We start from the raw sequence: 15,909 nt of genomic DNA on the forward strand, positions 1-15,909 counted from the left end.
TTATTCCCCCTCATCAGTAAGGTTGCCGCTGTATACCCAGGAGGATACTGCTTAGCCGCTTCAATTTACCCGTTCTGAGGAAGGGTGGGAGAGTAGATATCGTTATCCGAGAGCTTATTGGTAAACGATGAACAGTCTCTTTGGACACGTAACGTTACAGAAACTCCGTGCGGGACGCTAACACCGTAATGTACCGTCAACGATCGGCGGTGAAGGCGGCAGTGTTTACTTTTAAAAAAGTCACACCGGCGTCAACCACTTAGGCCTGCCTAGTAACGAACACCTTCTCGTTCACTAGAAGAGTGTCAATTCAGGATAAACCACGCTGAAAGAGCGTCACCTTTTAAGTCTTTACGTGACTTAAGCAGGCTCTGGACTATGTCGACCGGGTGGTCTAAGTCGACAGGATGGTCTACCGGATGGTCTAACTGCACGTGCGCAGTTAGACCATCCGGTCGACTTTGCTAATTATAGCGCCGCAGTTCTACGACAAAATGGCTGCCTCCAGGTCGAAGACGTCGAAATAGCCTACGGAGTGCAAGCACGAGCACACGTACCTCGACGAGCCTGTCGTTCTTGCGCAGTCCGCCGAGCTCGGCGGGGCTGCCGGCGTCCACCTGGCCGATGAAGTGTCCCTGGCGCTTCTTGTCGGCATGCAGGTTGAAGCCGTAGCCGTCGAAGTTGGGCCACTTGCACAGCTGACACAGCCGCAGACCGTCGGCCGCGCTCTCCTGCACGCAGGGAACCTTCTATTCGTACTCGGGGAGAACACTTCGCAGGGAGACAGGCACTCAGCTTCCTTCTGGTCCCACAGCAGCAAGGTAAGAAGACACGCCGCCTGTTCGTGTGTACCCTGCGACTGCGACTGCGCATGCGCAAGCGGCCACGACGAGGCGAGGCAAGGCGAGTCCGTTCGTCAGCGGAACTAAGCCGTTATTAGAAATGTTTAGCTTACTGCGTGTACAGTGTGTTCCGTGTGTACCGGGACCCGACTGGGCATGTGCGCATTCGTTCCGGTAAAGTGGCGTAATTAGTTCCGCTGAAGAGCGGCCGGCCCTTGCCGCGCCCGCGCATTCGTTCTGCTGAGGTGCAGCGCGCCTCGTCGTGCCCGCGCGCGCATGCGCAGTCGGGTCCCGGTACACACGGAACACAGGTTAAGCTAAAACTTTTTGTTAACTAAAATGCCGCCTCGGGGCGCAGCACTGCGTTGATCACTGCTGCCTTATAGTTGACGGGTTGTCCCGTATTCCCAGTAAACATGCATAGGCTTCGGCCAGCAGCGGGTGGAAGAGCAGAGAGAAGACGACAGCGACAAAGCTAAACAACGTGAGTCGGTTTGGGCAGCGCAGGCCCGTTAGCTAGTTGATTTAAGAATACAATTTATTTGCGCCAGCGCTACTTTTGAAATCATACAGCAATGTCGGATACAGAAGATCATGCATGCTTTCTTCTTCCTCCTCCTCTATTGTTTTTCACAGCAAACTGGAAGGCTACAGACCTCCACAGTTACGGCAGACACACTCGGACTTGCGCATCACATCTTCGGGACGCAGAGCGCGCAGCCTCTAAAAGCGCCAACAGCAAACAGACACCCACCAAAGCAAAGCGTTCGATCCAACCTCCACTTGGACTAAATCTGCCCGGAAGTCGATGCCTACATACGGCGCAGTTCCCTCGCCGAGTTCTCATGCAGGGCTACGAGATACCCGAAACGCGTCCCGGAAACGGCAGCTACTGCGGCCAAAGCTAAAACAGGCCAAGCGGTTGTTAAAAATTGGGCCCATCTCCCCGCGAGGGGGACTCGAGTAAATGCGTCGCATTGGGTGGGTGTATTGAGTTAACGTTTAGTGTTTGGGGAGTTGGTGGTAGTGAATGCGTTGTATCAGCAGCTTCTTGACGTAGTTTGAATGAGTCAAGGATATAAGGCGCGTTCGTAGCCTCCCATTCTGTGTCGGCTTTGTGGCGCAGTGGGTAGAGCACCATGTACATTGCGTTCCGCCCGCAGGGTCGAGGGATCGAAACCTGGCGCCGGATAGTATTTTTTTTATATAGTGTAGGGGGAGGGGTGCGGACAACGACGGTGCGGACTACGACGGACGTCAACGCGGGTGACATCGTGAGTTACTGAAATGCTCTGCATTTAAAACCTCCCCTTGCTGTCGCTCGCTTTGTGGCGGCGGGCGCGAAGAAGCCTCGACGGAAGTGGCCAAACACATCATCCAATACTTACGCTCGCCGTGGACGCCTGGGACGGGGACGCGCTCGTGGCGGTGGCGGCCGGAGGGGTGGCCACGCCCTTGCTGGCCCTGCGCGCCGCGGCCTTGACGCTGCTCAGCTGGATGACGTTGGGCAGGTCCCCGCGGATGGCGACGCCGTGCTCCTTGTACCAGGCGGCCGTGCCGTCGTCCACCACCAGCAGCCGCGTCTCGTTGGGCACAGACTTGATGCGCTCCACGATGTCCCGGTGGTTGGCGCCCTCCACGTTGGCGCCGTTCACCTGCGCAGCGCAAATGGTATAAGGACCGTGTCTGGATGGTCGCGGGGCGAGAAGGACGTGCATTTCCAAAAGAAACGGAACTAAGCATTGTCAGGCGAACAATACGTAGCCTGCGCTTTGACGAGCTTCGGCACTACGTGGAAGAACGGTGGTCCACTGCCCGTGGAACAGTAATGCGCGAAACCTATAGCAGCAAAGGGTGAACCTTGAAGGGCAACGATAGAAAATGGTGGTCCACGTTAGAAAACGAGCGGAGATTCATTTTTCAAACGGAACAAGAGCTGCGACGACGAACGGAGGCTATACGTCAAAACTCCTGTGAGCGATAGCACGTCCAGGAAGCCTAGACACACCATTGCGCCTACTTACCGCAGAGCACCCGTCGATTTCATCTGCGGCACCACGCGCCGAGTACGAACAACGCTTGCTGCCTGTGGGCCCCATACCACCTAGACGAATACCGGTACGGTTGTTGTCGGGTGATGGAAAAGTTGCGCTAATCGTGACAATGTTGAAGCAGATAAGTGAATACACAAGCAAGACTGTGGCGGGCTTCTGCAGCGCAATGCCAGAATGCACCGTCATGACACCTGGCAGGCACATAGAAGGAACACTTGAGCCCTGCAGCGTTGAACCACTTCCGAAAAGCGTCACTATTCATTACTACATTTTACTATTATTACAATTATTATTATTACTATTAGGCGAGTAAGCAAAACTTCGTTAGTCGTTAACACGCATGGCTAACTGCGGTGATGGCGCAAACGTGCAAAGACGACCGCGGCAGGGCTGCGTCTTCCTAAAGAATGTTCCGTAAAGCGTTCCACGGCGTCAAGTCAGAAGTCGGGCGAGATTCAGCGTCGCCAACACTTGCCGTTAAAGCCCATATTTCTCTCCTGCACGCTGAAAAACGAGGACTCGATGGAAGGGGTGCCGTCCCCCCCCCCTTCCCCCCCCCACACACACACAAAAAAAAAGAAAAATGTTATACCCAAGAAGCCGAATTTCGTCGAGGAACGATTTTTCTGTTAGGGCCCGGTTCTTGCAGCACGGAGAGAGAAGAACACGAAAAATTAAAGCTGTTCTATTCCACGTGAAAGCTCTCGAAGTGCAGAGCAGTGATTCGTTTCAGAATCACTGGTCTCAGTATCAGCCTCGACAAGTTTCAGTAGCAGCCTGGCGTTGACACTGAAAGTAGTCAAGACAGGGCACCGAAGCCCCTGAAAAGGTCTATAAGAAGTCATTGGATTGACTTTTTATAAATTCGGGGTAATTAATGCGTCAATTTATGATGTTTCCCATAACTGGGTAATTATTTGCGGCCTAGCAACGGCAGCGTCCGTGGCAGCGCCGAAGCGCAAAGTTCACCCCCAACACTTTGCACATGAGTAACATGTGCCTCTGCGGCGCAATTGGATAGACGTAAGCTTTGTAACCCGAGAAACCCAGGCTCGATCCCAACCGGAGGAAGCGATCGTCTTTTCGAGAACTCTGTTTGGGTGTGTGACTGCGCTGACTAGATCCCCGGACGAGCTACGACGACAATTAAGCCGGGCCCTTAAAATGTTCGGCCCTTAAAACAGGCCTTAAAGGGCCGTGCAGACAAAATACAACTTCGTTTTATTCGAAAGATTTCGTGTTTTATAGTGCAACCAGCGCTTGTCCAGCAGCAAACGATGCCGTATTCAGTTAGAAATGAACAAACTTAGGTTAAAATTTCGATTCCACGCGAAATTTTGTGTTTTCGTGACGTCTGCCATGAAGTCACAATGGCCGGTATTCAAACGAGCTTCCAGTGCGTCATTAGACTGATTAGACTTGGACGCTTTGCTTACAGTCAGTCCTCCCAGACGGCGCTACCATACGGAGCCGCGGACCATTGTCCACCGTTGCTTTGTTTTTGATTTTGAATTCCGTCATTTAGATTTTGACTGCAATTGCACCTGGCCTTGCTTTTGTTCAGGTAGAAAGTAATCGTTTCGTAAAACACGTGGTATGCTGGACAAACAGGGTCACTTAAAACAACGTCGCGGAAGCGACGTTTACGCCAATCGGCCAATGTCGTCTGAGACAACCCCAAACCGCCGCAGTGCTGTGCAGCTGAAACAAGCATAGTGCGTGCAGTGCCAACAGCAGTACGCATCGGTACTTCTATGTTTACGTGTACTTTCGTAGCTTTCATTGTTTTCCTCACCATTCTTACTGCTATAAAATGAATATGCATTACATTTAGGCAAAAATAGCTCGTTCGGTATTATAAGCCCTGCTTAATTTGCGTTTGCCGGCCTCAGCCAATCGCAGAGCTAGCCCTTATGACATCATAGGTTCTGTTGCGGGAAATGAGCTAGTGGGTCGCATGGCCATTCCGTTTTTCCCTAGTTATGTAGCTTATATGAAAGAAGTTTGTGTTAAAAGTGGTGTCAGTATGATTCTAACAACGCGATCTATCGAATGAACCAAACTTGTGTTTTGCCTGCATGGCCACTTTAAAAAGTGCGCCGACGGTGGCGGTCTCTCTCCCCAGCTTACACTCCCTTCGCCTGAGGGGTGTGCGACATGAGTCACGTTTCACGCGCGTTTGTGTACCTCCGGAAGCGTTACTGGAAAATCCGTCAGCGTCGGGCGAGGAATCAGCCAGCGGTGAACGCCCGGAAAATTGCAGAAGCTGACGTTGCGGAAGCGTTTCTGTACGAGCCCTGAGCTGGCGCTCGGCGTCGACACGTCATCCGCGCTTCGCCTGTTCTTCCGGGATGAGACTCACTTGACTCATCATCTGTTGGAAACTTCACAGCTTGAAGTAGCAGGGCATACTCCGACTCCGATTGGCCATAACGACCTCTTACCCACAAATTTGTTTTAATGTCAAAGCTGCTCATTCCTAATCTTCTGTGCGCAGATGTCAAACATCATGCAACTTGTTTTCGCTAGACATTTTCTGTGACAACTTTCCAATATTCAGGGGCTCTATCTGATAAGGAGCTAGAGTGGTTTTTATTGACATGTTTTTGTTTTCGCTAGGCTCGTTATGTCTTGTACACTGTGGAAAATATAGTTTGCGTTGCCCCTGTATTTCTGTAACACGTGCGTGCCTATTGTTACCTGCTAGCCACTGGGTGTATTTACGTTTCCCGAAATGCAAGCATCACAGTAGATTTCCAATCCAAACATTTGTACATGGGTAATTAATTACCATAGTCCATCTTGCACCCAGCTCCATTAAGTTATTAGTTAGCTTTTTGTTTCTCTTGCATGTCAACATGTCTTCGGCACCAACTAAAATTATGTACATAGGGAAACCATTGTAAAAGGCTCGGAGCTATGCGCACAAATAAATAAATAAATAAATAAATAAATAAATAAATAAATAAATAAATAAATAAATAAATAAATAAATAAATAAATAAATAATAAATAAATAAATAAATAAATAAATAACCAAACAAACCAATGAATGAATAAATAAAAATAAATAAATAATTAAATAAAAGCAAGCTCTATGGGTGAATCTTCAAGAACCCGTAAGCTTCTCATTCCCCTCCCTCAAGAGGTTGGGGCTTGGCCCGATGCGACGCCTTGCTCCGGATTAAAAATCCCGCGCCACACGACGTTTCTCGCACGCCTCTCACAGACCGTGCCAACCATGCTTTGTGTTCTATCCGTCACAGTGGTCACTTTTGCTGGCTTTACCAGCAATTGGCTGTGTGAAGCTCATTTCGGCGATCACCAGTATCGGCATTTCGTCGCTGCCACTCCCACTTTATCCTGTTTCGCGCCTAAGCGGCCCTGCACTCGCGTCACTCACTCTCCATCTTACAACAGACGCGTCGACATGCTGGACGACGGTCTCGTCGTGCAGAGATAGCGGCGCGAACACCGCAGCCAAGGCCGCCGTCAGCAGGGGGCTCGAGATGACGTTACCCCTCTCCCATTATTATCGACCCATTAATAATACTGGCATAATATCGGCCTTCCATAATACGGTCTTTCATAATATCGACCATAATATAGAATTAATATAGATAATTAGAAGGATAAGAATGGGGTGGACTGCATTCGGCAGGCATTCTCAGATAATGAGTGGCAGCCTACCATTGCCCCTGAAGAAGAAAGTGTATGAAAGCTGCGTCTTACCGGTACTCACCTACGGGGCAGAAGTTTGGAAACTCACTAAAAGTGTTCAACTTAAATTGAGCACGACTCAGCGAGCAATGGGATAGGTGTAACGTTGAGGGACAAGAAGAGAGCGGAGTGGGCAAGGGAACAAACGCGTGTCAAGGACGTATTAGTAGAAATTAAGAAGAAGAAATGGACGTGGGCAGGGCATGTAATGCGAAGGCAAGAAAACCGTTGGTCCTTAAGGGCAACAGAGTGGATCCCTAGAGAAGGCAAGCGGGGCAGGGGGCGGCAGAAAGTTAGGTGGGCAGATGAGATCAAGAAATTTGCGGGGATAAATTGGTCGCAGTTAGCACAGGACCGGGGTAATTGGATATTAATGGGAGAGGCCTTTGCCCTGCAGTGGGCGTAGATAGGCTGGTGGTGGTGGTGATGATGATGATGAATATCAACCTGTAGTAAGCCCTGCATCGGCGCTCACATGTATCACCATTCCTATTTTATACAGCTGTAAGCTTGGCAGCAAAGTGTACGAAGTACGCATCAACGTAGACCTCCTGAGCGTGTCTTTACAGATCTCGCGGGCTTTCCACTGTTTTCGCCTTCACCGGAAAAGACCCGCCGCAGCTGGAAAAAGAACGCGTGACCTCGTCCTTAGCACAACGCCTCGGACAATGAGGCACCCCTGCGGATGAAACAGCTGGCTCTCGTAACGCTTCGGATGTCTGAAGCCCCCAATTAGTGAGCCTTCACAACCTAATGAGATGGCCTAACAGCCATTTTCGACCGAAAACGCGCTGCCCGAGGTTCAGTCCTTGAAATCACTATCTCAGTAGCGGGCGACGCCCTGTCTTCACCATGCACGGAGAGAGAGAGAGAGAGAGAGAGAGAGAGAGAGAGAGAGAGAGAGAGAGAGAGAGGAGAGAGAGAGAGAGAGAGAGAGAGAGAGAGAGAGAGAGAGAGATGGGGGAGGGAGGAGCAGAAAAAATACGGCAGCCCACATCAAGGCGCCTTCGGCTACCCTCGCCTTCAACAATGAAAGCATTCGTCTCTCTCTCTCTCTCTCTCTCTCTCTCTCTCTCTCTCTCTCTCTCTCTCTCTCTCTCTCTCTCTCTCTCTCTCTCTCTCTCATCATGCTGTCTATGCTCAGAGCAGTCCGCTGTCGCAGAGTAGCTGGAAGCGACCGACGCTCGAGTTATCGCTTGTATCCGGGGTCGCGCCCGGCGGAGTAGACGGGGCCATTAAGCCGGCGCCGTGTTGACAGAACGACGGTACGCACCTTACCACACTGGGGACCTTCAGACGGTGGTAAAGATTACGCGTCGCCGTTTGCGGCTTTAGCATATCTTTCATTGCCTGCACACGTCAAATTTTTGTATTCCGACTCACTGTTACGACTACGTTGTAAAGAGGAAAGAGAGGCTAACGCCTACACAGATACAAGGGGATTCACCTTACGTTCGTCCGAACACAACGCAAGAATAGTAGGCTCGTGCGAGTTAAGCGACGCATACTCTGGTATAACAAAACGTACTCTTAGAGCGCCTGGTTGTTCTTTTAGGGGCACAGCCCCTTCGGGGCTGGGGCTGTCGGCGTCTCATGTCGTCGTCGTAAGCGTCGTCTCATGTAGTCACGGTACTAAAACACCGGGAAACTCGTTTACGTCTCGCGCTAGAACGTAACGCGTGCCAAAAAAACACCGAACACTCGTTTACGCCTCGCGCTAGAGAGCCTCGTGCTTAAAAGACACGAGACTTTTACAGCAAAGCTGTACACCTCTACCTCACAACGGTTTCATATCCGTTGGCGAAAATGCCAAGGCGCCAAGAATACACTTATACACTGTCTGCTTCGCCCCTCCCCATATTCCACGTGAGCGGAGATGGCCCGTTATTATTATTACTATTTTTTTTCATTTCTGATATTTGTATCTCATCGAGTGAAACGCCGAAGTGCGTCTCTGCCCTCGGCGGTCGGGACCCACCTCGACGATGGTGTCGTTGGCCCGGAGTCCGGCCGCCTCGGCGGGACTGCCGGGGTCGACGGCGCCCACGTACTGCAGTTTGCGCTGCTTGTCAGCGTGCAGGTTGAAGCCGTAGCCGTCGAAGTCGGCGCGACGCACCAGGTGGCACAGCCTGGCCGAGGGGGCCCCCGCCGGAAGGTGCACGACAGCCTTGGCGGCCGCCTGCTGGGACGAGCTGTCGGAGCCCACGGAGGCGCCGCTGTTCTTCTGCGACGAGACAGAGAAGAAAGAAAAATTTTCAGAAACACACGATAGGAAATTGTCAGATAAATGCAAAACTTGCTCTGTTATACAACGAGTCCCTTTAACTGGGGCATGCAGTTAAACACTGAAAAAACTGTGCTACTACGTGCCACCAGGAAACTAAGACTTAGTCAATTCCACTATACAGTCGAACCTCGTCATAGCGAACACTGATATAGCGAATTATCGGATATAGCGAACTAAATACGAAGTTTGTTCTCTTCAATGACACCTCTTCTTTTTATAACGAAACCGAAACCTCGAGAGCCGGGCGATATCGGCTATGACGAAGAAATATTTGGTTCTAGCCTATAATGCCCGTGTTCGCTCAAAGCTTGAGTATGCTTCCTTTATTTGGATCCCCATGCCAAGAAGGAGATTATGAAACTGGAACGCATTAACAGAAAACCAGTTAGGTTTTATTTTTTTGCAAATATCGCAGGCTTGATTACCCGACCACCCTAATGCAATTAAACGACATTTCTACTTTAGAAGCTCGCGGAGAAAGTTCAGTCTCCTTTCCTTTCTTCACGATTGTTTGTCTGGTAATGTAAAAATTTATCTCTCTGACAGTGTTAAACCGCTACCAGCAAGACGTACTCGTCATGGTCATGAACATTCTCTAACCCCAATTTTTGCCGGATCAAATGCTCTTAAATATAGTTTTTTTTTTTCCTAGAACTATGGAAGATTGCAATTCTTTGCCCTGTGACGTCTTTCATTCTAACAGGTTTCTTGGTGACCTGGAGCGTCCCCTTCTTTCTGAACCTTTGTTTCTTCTGTATTGTTATCCGTAGTTTTTTTTATAATTATGTTTTGATGTACCCACTCCTGCTTGGGGCAGCACATTGGCCCGCAGTACTGTGAAATAAATAAATAAATAAATAAATAAATAAATAAATAAATAAACAAATAAATAAACAAACAAACAAACAAACAAACAAACAAACAAATAAATAAATGTGAGAGGTCTCATATCAAAGTATGATGGCCCTATGGCCTCTTATTACAAACCTCCCACGGACCTCACGCACGCATTCGCAGCGCTATAAAGCGAACGCCTGCAGAGCCGGCTTCACAACTAACACAAATGCGTTGCTGGGAATACAAATGCGTTGCTGAAGGGCAATATAACTCGTGTTATACGAGGATATGAAGACGCCGGTGCCTTTACTGCGCTGACGTCACCGAAAATAACTGTGACGTCATAACCGGAAGTTGCACGAAAGAATCGCAGCAGAGACGAGAGCCGGTTCCGGTGTGGTCAACACAGTAGCCGACCGGCGCGACTGCGCGCGCGCAGAACAGCCGAAACTAGCTGTGCGCATGCGCAGGTCGCCCACCACATAACGGTTCTCCTTCCACTCACAGCATCACTGATGACGTCCCTTCCGGTTATGACGTCGTGAACAAAGCAAAACATTTGCCGCATTGTGTACCTATAGCAGGCACATTGCAAGCCAGTGACATCACAGCATCTTTGCAGTGGCCCTAGGTTTCTACACTCCGCAATTCCATGGAGTATCCAGTTATGGACGAGCTGACCAGGACGTGAATCTTGCACAATTTGTGCTATAACCGGGCCGAGGCCGGGAGTTCGTACACCGACGGCTTTGCCTTAGTGTATAGCCTTTTGTCGCAACCTTTCAAGAAAACGTCACTGTACAAGGACGCAGCCACAAAGAACAACGGCCACGGATCCATATCCAGCTTCACAGAGAAGAGCTACCAGCGACCGGGAATCGAACCCACCGGCGACGAACATTAACAAGCGACACGGGCAGATTTCGACGGAAGCTCCAAGTTCCCAATGCCAAGAACGGGGATTTTATTAAGTGCGAATGCACTTCTTAAGCGACCCTGAACCTGCGTCCACCGGCGATGTCCGCGCTCGTGCGAATGCTCGTGCCTGGCCGCTGACATGGCACATACCCACGTGGGGGATTGGCCAGGAATCTCCTCGTCTTCCTTGGCAACGGGGGGAGATGGGCGCGCGCTGCCTGGCCGCTGACATGGCACATACCCACGTGGGGGATTGGCCAGGAATCGGGCGTGAGAAGGGCTAATGCACCCGCTTAAAGGAGTACTGACACGAAATTTCAAAGCTGAGATCCGCTCTAGCAATCAAGTACAACGACAACACAAACAGGTGTCTGTGAATAAATGCATCTTTCTTTCTTTGTAGTTGTGTGTGTGTGTGTGATCTCTCTTTCGCGAACATTACCGAACCGCGCAAATTCAACTCGTGCATTCGCACTTTCACATTCTTCCCCTCGGGGAAATGCGGGGAATTTTTATAAAGGTTTCCCGAAATTCAGCCCGACAACGATGAGCCACGCGCTGCCATAGCGTCACGAGGAAGAACGCCAGCAGACGGCGCGCAGGTTCCCGCTGTCTGCAGACGGCGTTAGGTGCCCGCAAACAATGCGACAATCGCCGCCGCTGCTCCCTCTAAAGCTTTCCCTATGATGTTTGAACGTCTGGGCGTGTGTATGGAACGGTGAGGAGGACAGGTGACTGGAATGTGACACGCGGCGGCAGAGAAACGGCTGGGCGGAAGGAGCGCGCGATGCACAGCCGGTGTTCCACGACTCCCCGATCTTGATCGGTCAGTCAACCCGCTCTGCACAGCACGCTCGCACGACAGCCCCGCTGTGTGGAAGTCCTGCGGCATGGATTCTTTGCCGCCGCTAAAGCGATCCGGCTCGAAACGCGAAAACGGATGACAAAGGAGCATAAGTCATCGTTGTAAACAGACCAATGCTTGTTTTCTTCTCTCCACGAGCTGCAAAAACGGGACCCCCCGCCGGAAAGGGTGCCGTTCTCACCATGTGCAGCAACAAACGGACCCCAACGGTAGGAATTCAGCTCTGTCTCCGTGTCACAAAAAACGCACCGCAACGGAAAGGATTCCGTTCTTTAACAGTGGAGCAAAAAAAAAAAAAAAAAAAAACCGTAATCCCACTGGAAGGAATTCAGCTCTCTCTCCGTGCCACAAAAACGGACCACAACGGAAAGGGTGCCGTTCTCTTCCAATTGCAGCAAAAAACGGACCCTAACGGAAGGAAATCCGCTCTTTCTCCGTGCCACAAAAACGCGTACCGCAACGGAAAGGGTTCCGTTCTATCTCTATGCATACAAAAAAAGAAAAAAAAAAAACGACCCCAACGGAAAGAATTCCGTTCTCTCTCAGTGTCGCGAGAAAGGACCTCAAAAGAAGGGGTTCTGTTTTCCCAAAATCCGGATATACACAAGAGGGGCCGAATTCGCTCAAGCAACCACTTTTCACGGAATCTCTTCCGTTAGGGTCCGTTTTTGCAGCGCGGAGAGCGAGAAAACGAGCTTAATGGCCCAACCCTCAGTGCCCATGGCCTGTCTCTGCCGACGGCCGGTATTTCGCACGCGCACGTGGTTCCACGCCTAAGCGAAGAGAAGGTCGTGATTATGGTGATGCATCGTGAGGCAAAAACACAGAAATTTGTGCTTGAAGCTGTTCCGCGTTATAATGCCCCGAAAAAAGTCGCGTAGTGCGAGGCGTGCTACAATGGTGGTTGGCTTCCGGTCAGCGTTGCTAGGCGTATACGGCTAGGCGTATAATGTTAGGAAACCTTAACGTTGAGCCTAACGACATGGCCAGAAACGTCTAACTCACTGAAGGGGGGAAGCTGTGTACCGGTTGACGACTTTGGACTCGAAATAGTGGTGACGTTAGTCGCATACCCACACTGTCCCGCCCTCTGGAGCACCAGAAGTTCGACTGGTTAGATTGCGAACTTTTCAGCATCAGCTTTTTTTTTTTTTTTTTTTTTTCATCAGCCGCACGACGCATCGATGGGATGCCAGGTCGGCGCATAACCTACGCTCGCAGCCAATTGAAATTTCGCCGAGAAATTCAAAAGCGAAACACACGAGCTGAAAATGACCCTCGCATCGGCCGCTCCCGCGCGCGTCCAACCAATATTTTGCCGCACCACGTCGGATACAGGAACACTCGTACTCCAGGTTTCACGTTTTGGTTACGCCGAGCCAACGGAACTCTCCAGACTCCGGCTCCGCAGATTTCTCCAAATGAGCCCAATGATGCTTGGGGAATCGTTCAAGAAAAAAAACAATATATACGGAGCTGCTCTCGGGCAGTTCTTGGGAAGTTCAAAACGACAAATAGACGAGACCATAAGTCAAACCTTGGTGGAATACCGCGAAACAAGCTGTGTCAACATCATGAGTGTCAACCAAAAAGGGGGGCTAATTCGAATTCCCGCATTCTAAAAATCCTGCTTCGCCAGATAACAACTCCACTGACCAGGCGAGTGAATCGCTCCGGGAGCAACATTTTACGGAACCCCTTTCCGTTAGGACCCGTTTCTGCAGCAAAAACGGACCCCAGCGGATGGGGTTCCGTCCTCCCCAAAAACCGGTTATACGAAAGAGAAACCGAATTCGCTCCGAGAGCCACTTTCTACAAAACTCGTTCCGTTGGGGCCAGTTTTTGCAGCGAAAACGGGCCCCCCCTGAAGCCCTGGCAAGCGAGAGAAGCAGACTGAACGAAAGGACACGAAAAAGAATTTCCCCACAGTTTCGCACCCGCCGTCTCGTCCTGTAATCCCCTCCCAGATAAGAATCAGGAGCGTCCGAAAATGGCTATCACGTGTGTTCTCCGCAAATAGCCCCGATTTAGCCACTTTCACGACCGATGGCGGAAACCGGCCCAAGTACTACAGTGCTGCGACGAAACGTTGGCTATGTGCGGCTCGTCGGACTCTGCGTCCTCCTCCGCTGTCACGAAAGTTATCACCCGCTGAAACTTGGCGCATGCGCGATAAGAGTCACCGCAACGTCTCGGGTGCAAACTACAGGGGGAAAGAGAAAACAGAGAGACAGCAAGTTTTGCAGTTAGCGACGTAAAAAAACGAGGAACTTGCGCGCATAAAACAAAAAACGGGTCACCTTGAAAGTCGTTTACTCCTGTCAAAGATAAGACGAAAGCCGAGTAGAAACAATAGGGGTGTCGGAATGTGGGCGCTGCGGCGTCAAGATTACCGCCTGCATGCCTATCTGCCCGCTGGCCAGACAATGTTGAGATTAGACGCTAACGCGTGCGCGGAAAAGAGAAAGCGCAGAGAGAGACGACGGAACTGGGTAGATGCACAGGCTCACAGGCTCTAAAGACGAAAACTTGCAGTGAAGATACAGAAAATCCTGTCAAAGGAAATTTTCTCGAAGAAAATGAAGGGAGCTCACACTAACGCGTAAAATGTGAAGGTAGCGAACCTTTACTCCATCACTGTTGCTGTAAGTGTGAGCTTCCTTCATTTTTTTGGAAGTGATAATCACTGGACATCATCTAGAGGGGCGTACGCTATGACGTGTCTTTCTCGTTCCGGCAAGTGTTGCCACGATTACGGCGAACGCTGGAGTCTTTCTCGTTCCGAGCAAGTGTTGCCACGATTACGGCGAACGCTGGAGTCTTTCTCGTTCCGAGCAAGTGTTGCCACGATTACGGCGAAGCTGGAGTCTCTCGTTCCGAGAAAGTGTTGCCACGATTACGGCGAACGCTGGAGTCTTTCTCGTTCCGAGGTAGCGAAGCTCTACGTATTTTTCCTAGGGACCACTGGATTGTGCGAAGAGAGGTGTCTCATCTCCTACTCGGATTTTTGCAGTCCACAGGGACTAAGTGAGGTGTGGTGACATTGTGTGTGTGTTATTTTAGGACTAAGGAGGTGTGATGACTTTGAGAGTTTTGATATGGTATTGGGGACGATTAGGCGGAGCAATTGCCGGCAGCTATGCAAGGCTAAGTCCGCCTTATTCAACAATACTTACTTACTACTACGTAACCTTCAACGACCACGATTGCAGCCGATTTGCTTCTTCTTCGTTGCCGCAGCAACCTTTACTCCATCATTGTTGCTGTAAGTGTGAGCTTCCTTCATTTTTTTGGAAGTGATAATCACTGGACATCATCTAGAGGGGCGTACGCTATGACGTCTCTTTCTCGTTCCCGGCAAGTGTTGCCACGATTACGGCGAACGCTGGAGTCTTTCTCGTTCTGAGCAAGTGTCGCCACGATTACGGCGAACGCTGAGTCTTTCTCGTTCCGAGCAAGTGTTTGCCACGATTACGGCGAACGCTGGAGTCTTTCTCGTTCCGAGGTAGCGAAGCTGTACGTATTTTCCTAGGGACCACTGTATTGTGCGAAGAGTGGTGTCTCATCTCCTACTCGGATTCTTGCAGTCCACAGGACTAAGTGAGGTGTGGTGACATTGTGTGTCTGTTATTTTAGGACTAAGTGAGGTGTGATGACTTTTGAGAGTTTTGATATGTATTGGGGACGATTAGGCGGAGCAATTGCCGGCAGCTATGCAAGGCTAAGTCCGCCTTATTCAACAATACTTACTTACTACTACGTAACCTTCAACGACCACGATTGCAGCCGATTTGCTTCTTCTTCGCTGCCGCAGCGACCTTTACTCCATCATTGTTGCTGTAAGTGTGAGCTTCCTCATTTTTCTGGAAGTTATAATCACTGGACATCACCTAGAGGGGCGTACGCCATGACGTGTCTTTCTCGTTCCGAGCAAGTGTTTCCACGATTACGGCGAACGCTGGAAGTTTTTGTTTGTTTGTTTGCCAATCTTGGTCAATCTCTCTAAGTGGGTATGCTTCAACTTGCAAACGACACGAGCGCTCGGCATTTTCTTGGTCCTGTTAACTGCCGGGCGGTCGCCGCGAGTGCCGCGCTCACGTGCGCACGCTCGGCAATTTCTTGGTATTTCTAACTGCGGACACGAAAAATTACGATTTGCTAAACAGCTTCGCTGTTAAAAATCCCTCCCCTCACATATCTCTCTCTCTCTCTCTCTCTCTCTCTCTCTCTCTCTCTCTCTCTCTCTCTCTCTCTCTCTCTCTCTCTCTCTCTCTCTCTCTCTCTCTCATATCAAATCCTGTCGAGCGGAAGGACGAAATCAGCATCTTTTGCGAACTTCCCCCCTGCCATCCATTCGTTTCCAACAGTGCAATGCGTACGGGCTCA

General features: G+C 50.4%; 2 protein-coding genes across 4 annotated transcripts in view; one reads left to right on the top strand and one right to left on the bottom strand.

Moving 5' to 3' along the window:
- The window catches only part of LOC144162848 (uncharacterized), a 369,290-nt gene that overhangs the window by 94,873 nt on the left and 258,508 nt on the right, over positions 1-15,909 (top strand). The window lies entirely within an intron of this gene.
- Positions 1-15,909, bottom strand: part of LOC144162847 (uncharacterized) — a 100,901-nt gene that overhangs the window by 52,901 nt on the left and 32,091 nt on the right. Inside the window, exons 2-4 of the mRNA XM_077693548.1 lie at positions 8,595-8,840; positions 2,231-2,497; positions 558-731 (exon numbers count right to left, since the gene is read on the bottom strand). Coding sequence (XP_077549674.1) covers positions 558-731; positions 2,231-2,497; positions 8,595-8,840 — 687 coding nt within the window. The remainder of the gene's footprint in view (positions 1-557; positions 732-2,230; positions 2,498-8,594; positions 8,841-15,909) is intronic.

Source organism: Haemaphysalis longicornis, unplaced genomic scaffold (genome assembly GCF_048455015.1).
Source record: "Haemaphysalis longicornis isolate Haplotype H1 unplaced genomic scaffold, Haemaphysalis longicornis Haplotype H1 scaffold_12, whole genome shotgun sequence".
In the NCBI taxonomy this organism is placed as follows: domain Eukaryota; kingdom Metazoa; phylum Arthropoda; class Arachnida; order Ixodida; family Ixodidae; genus Haemaphysalis; species Haemaphysalis longicornis.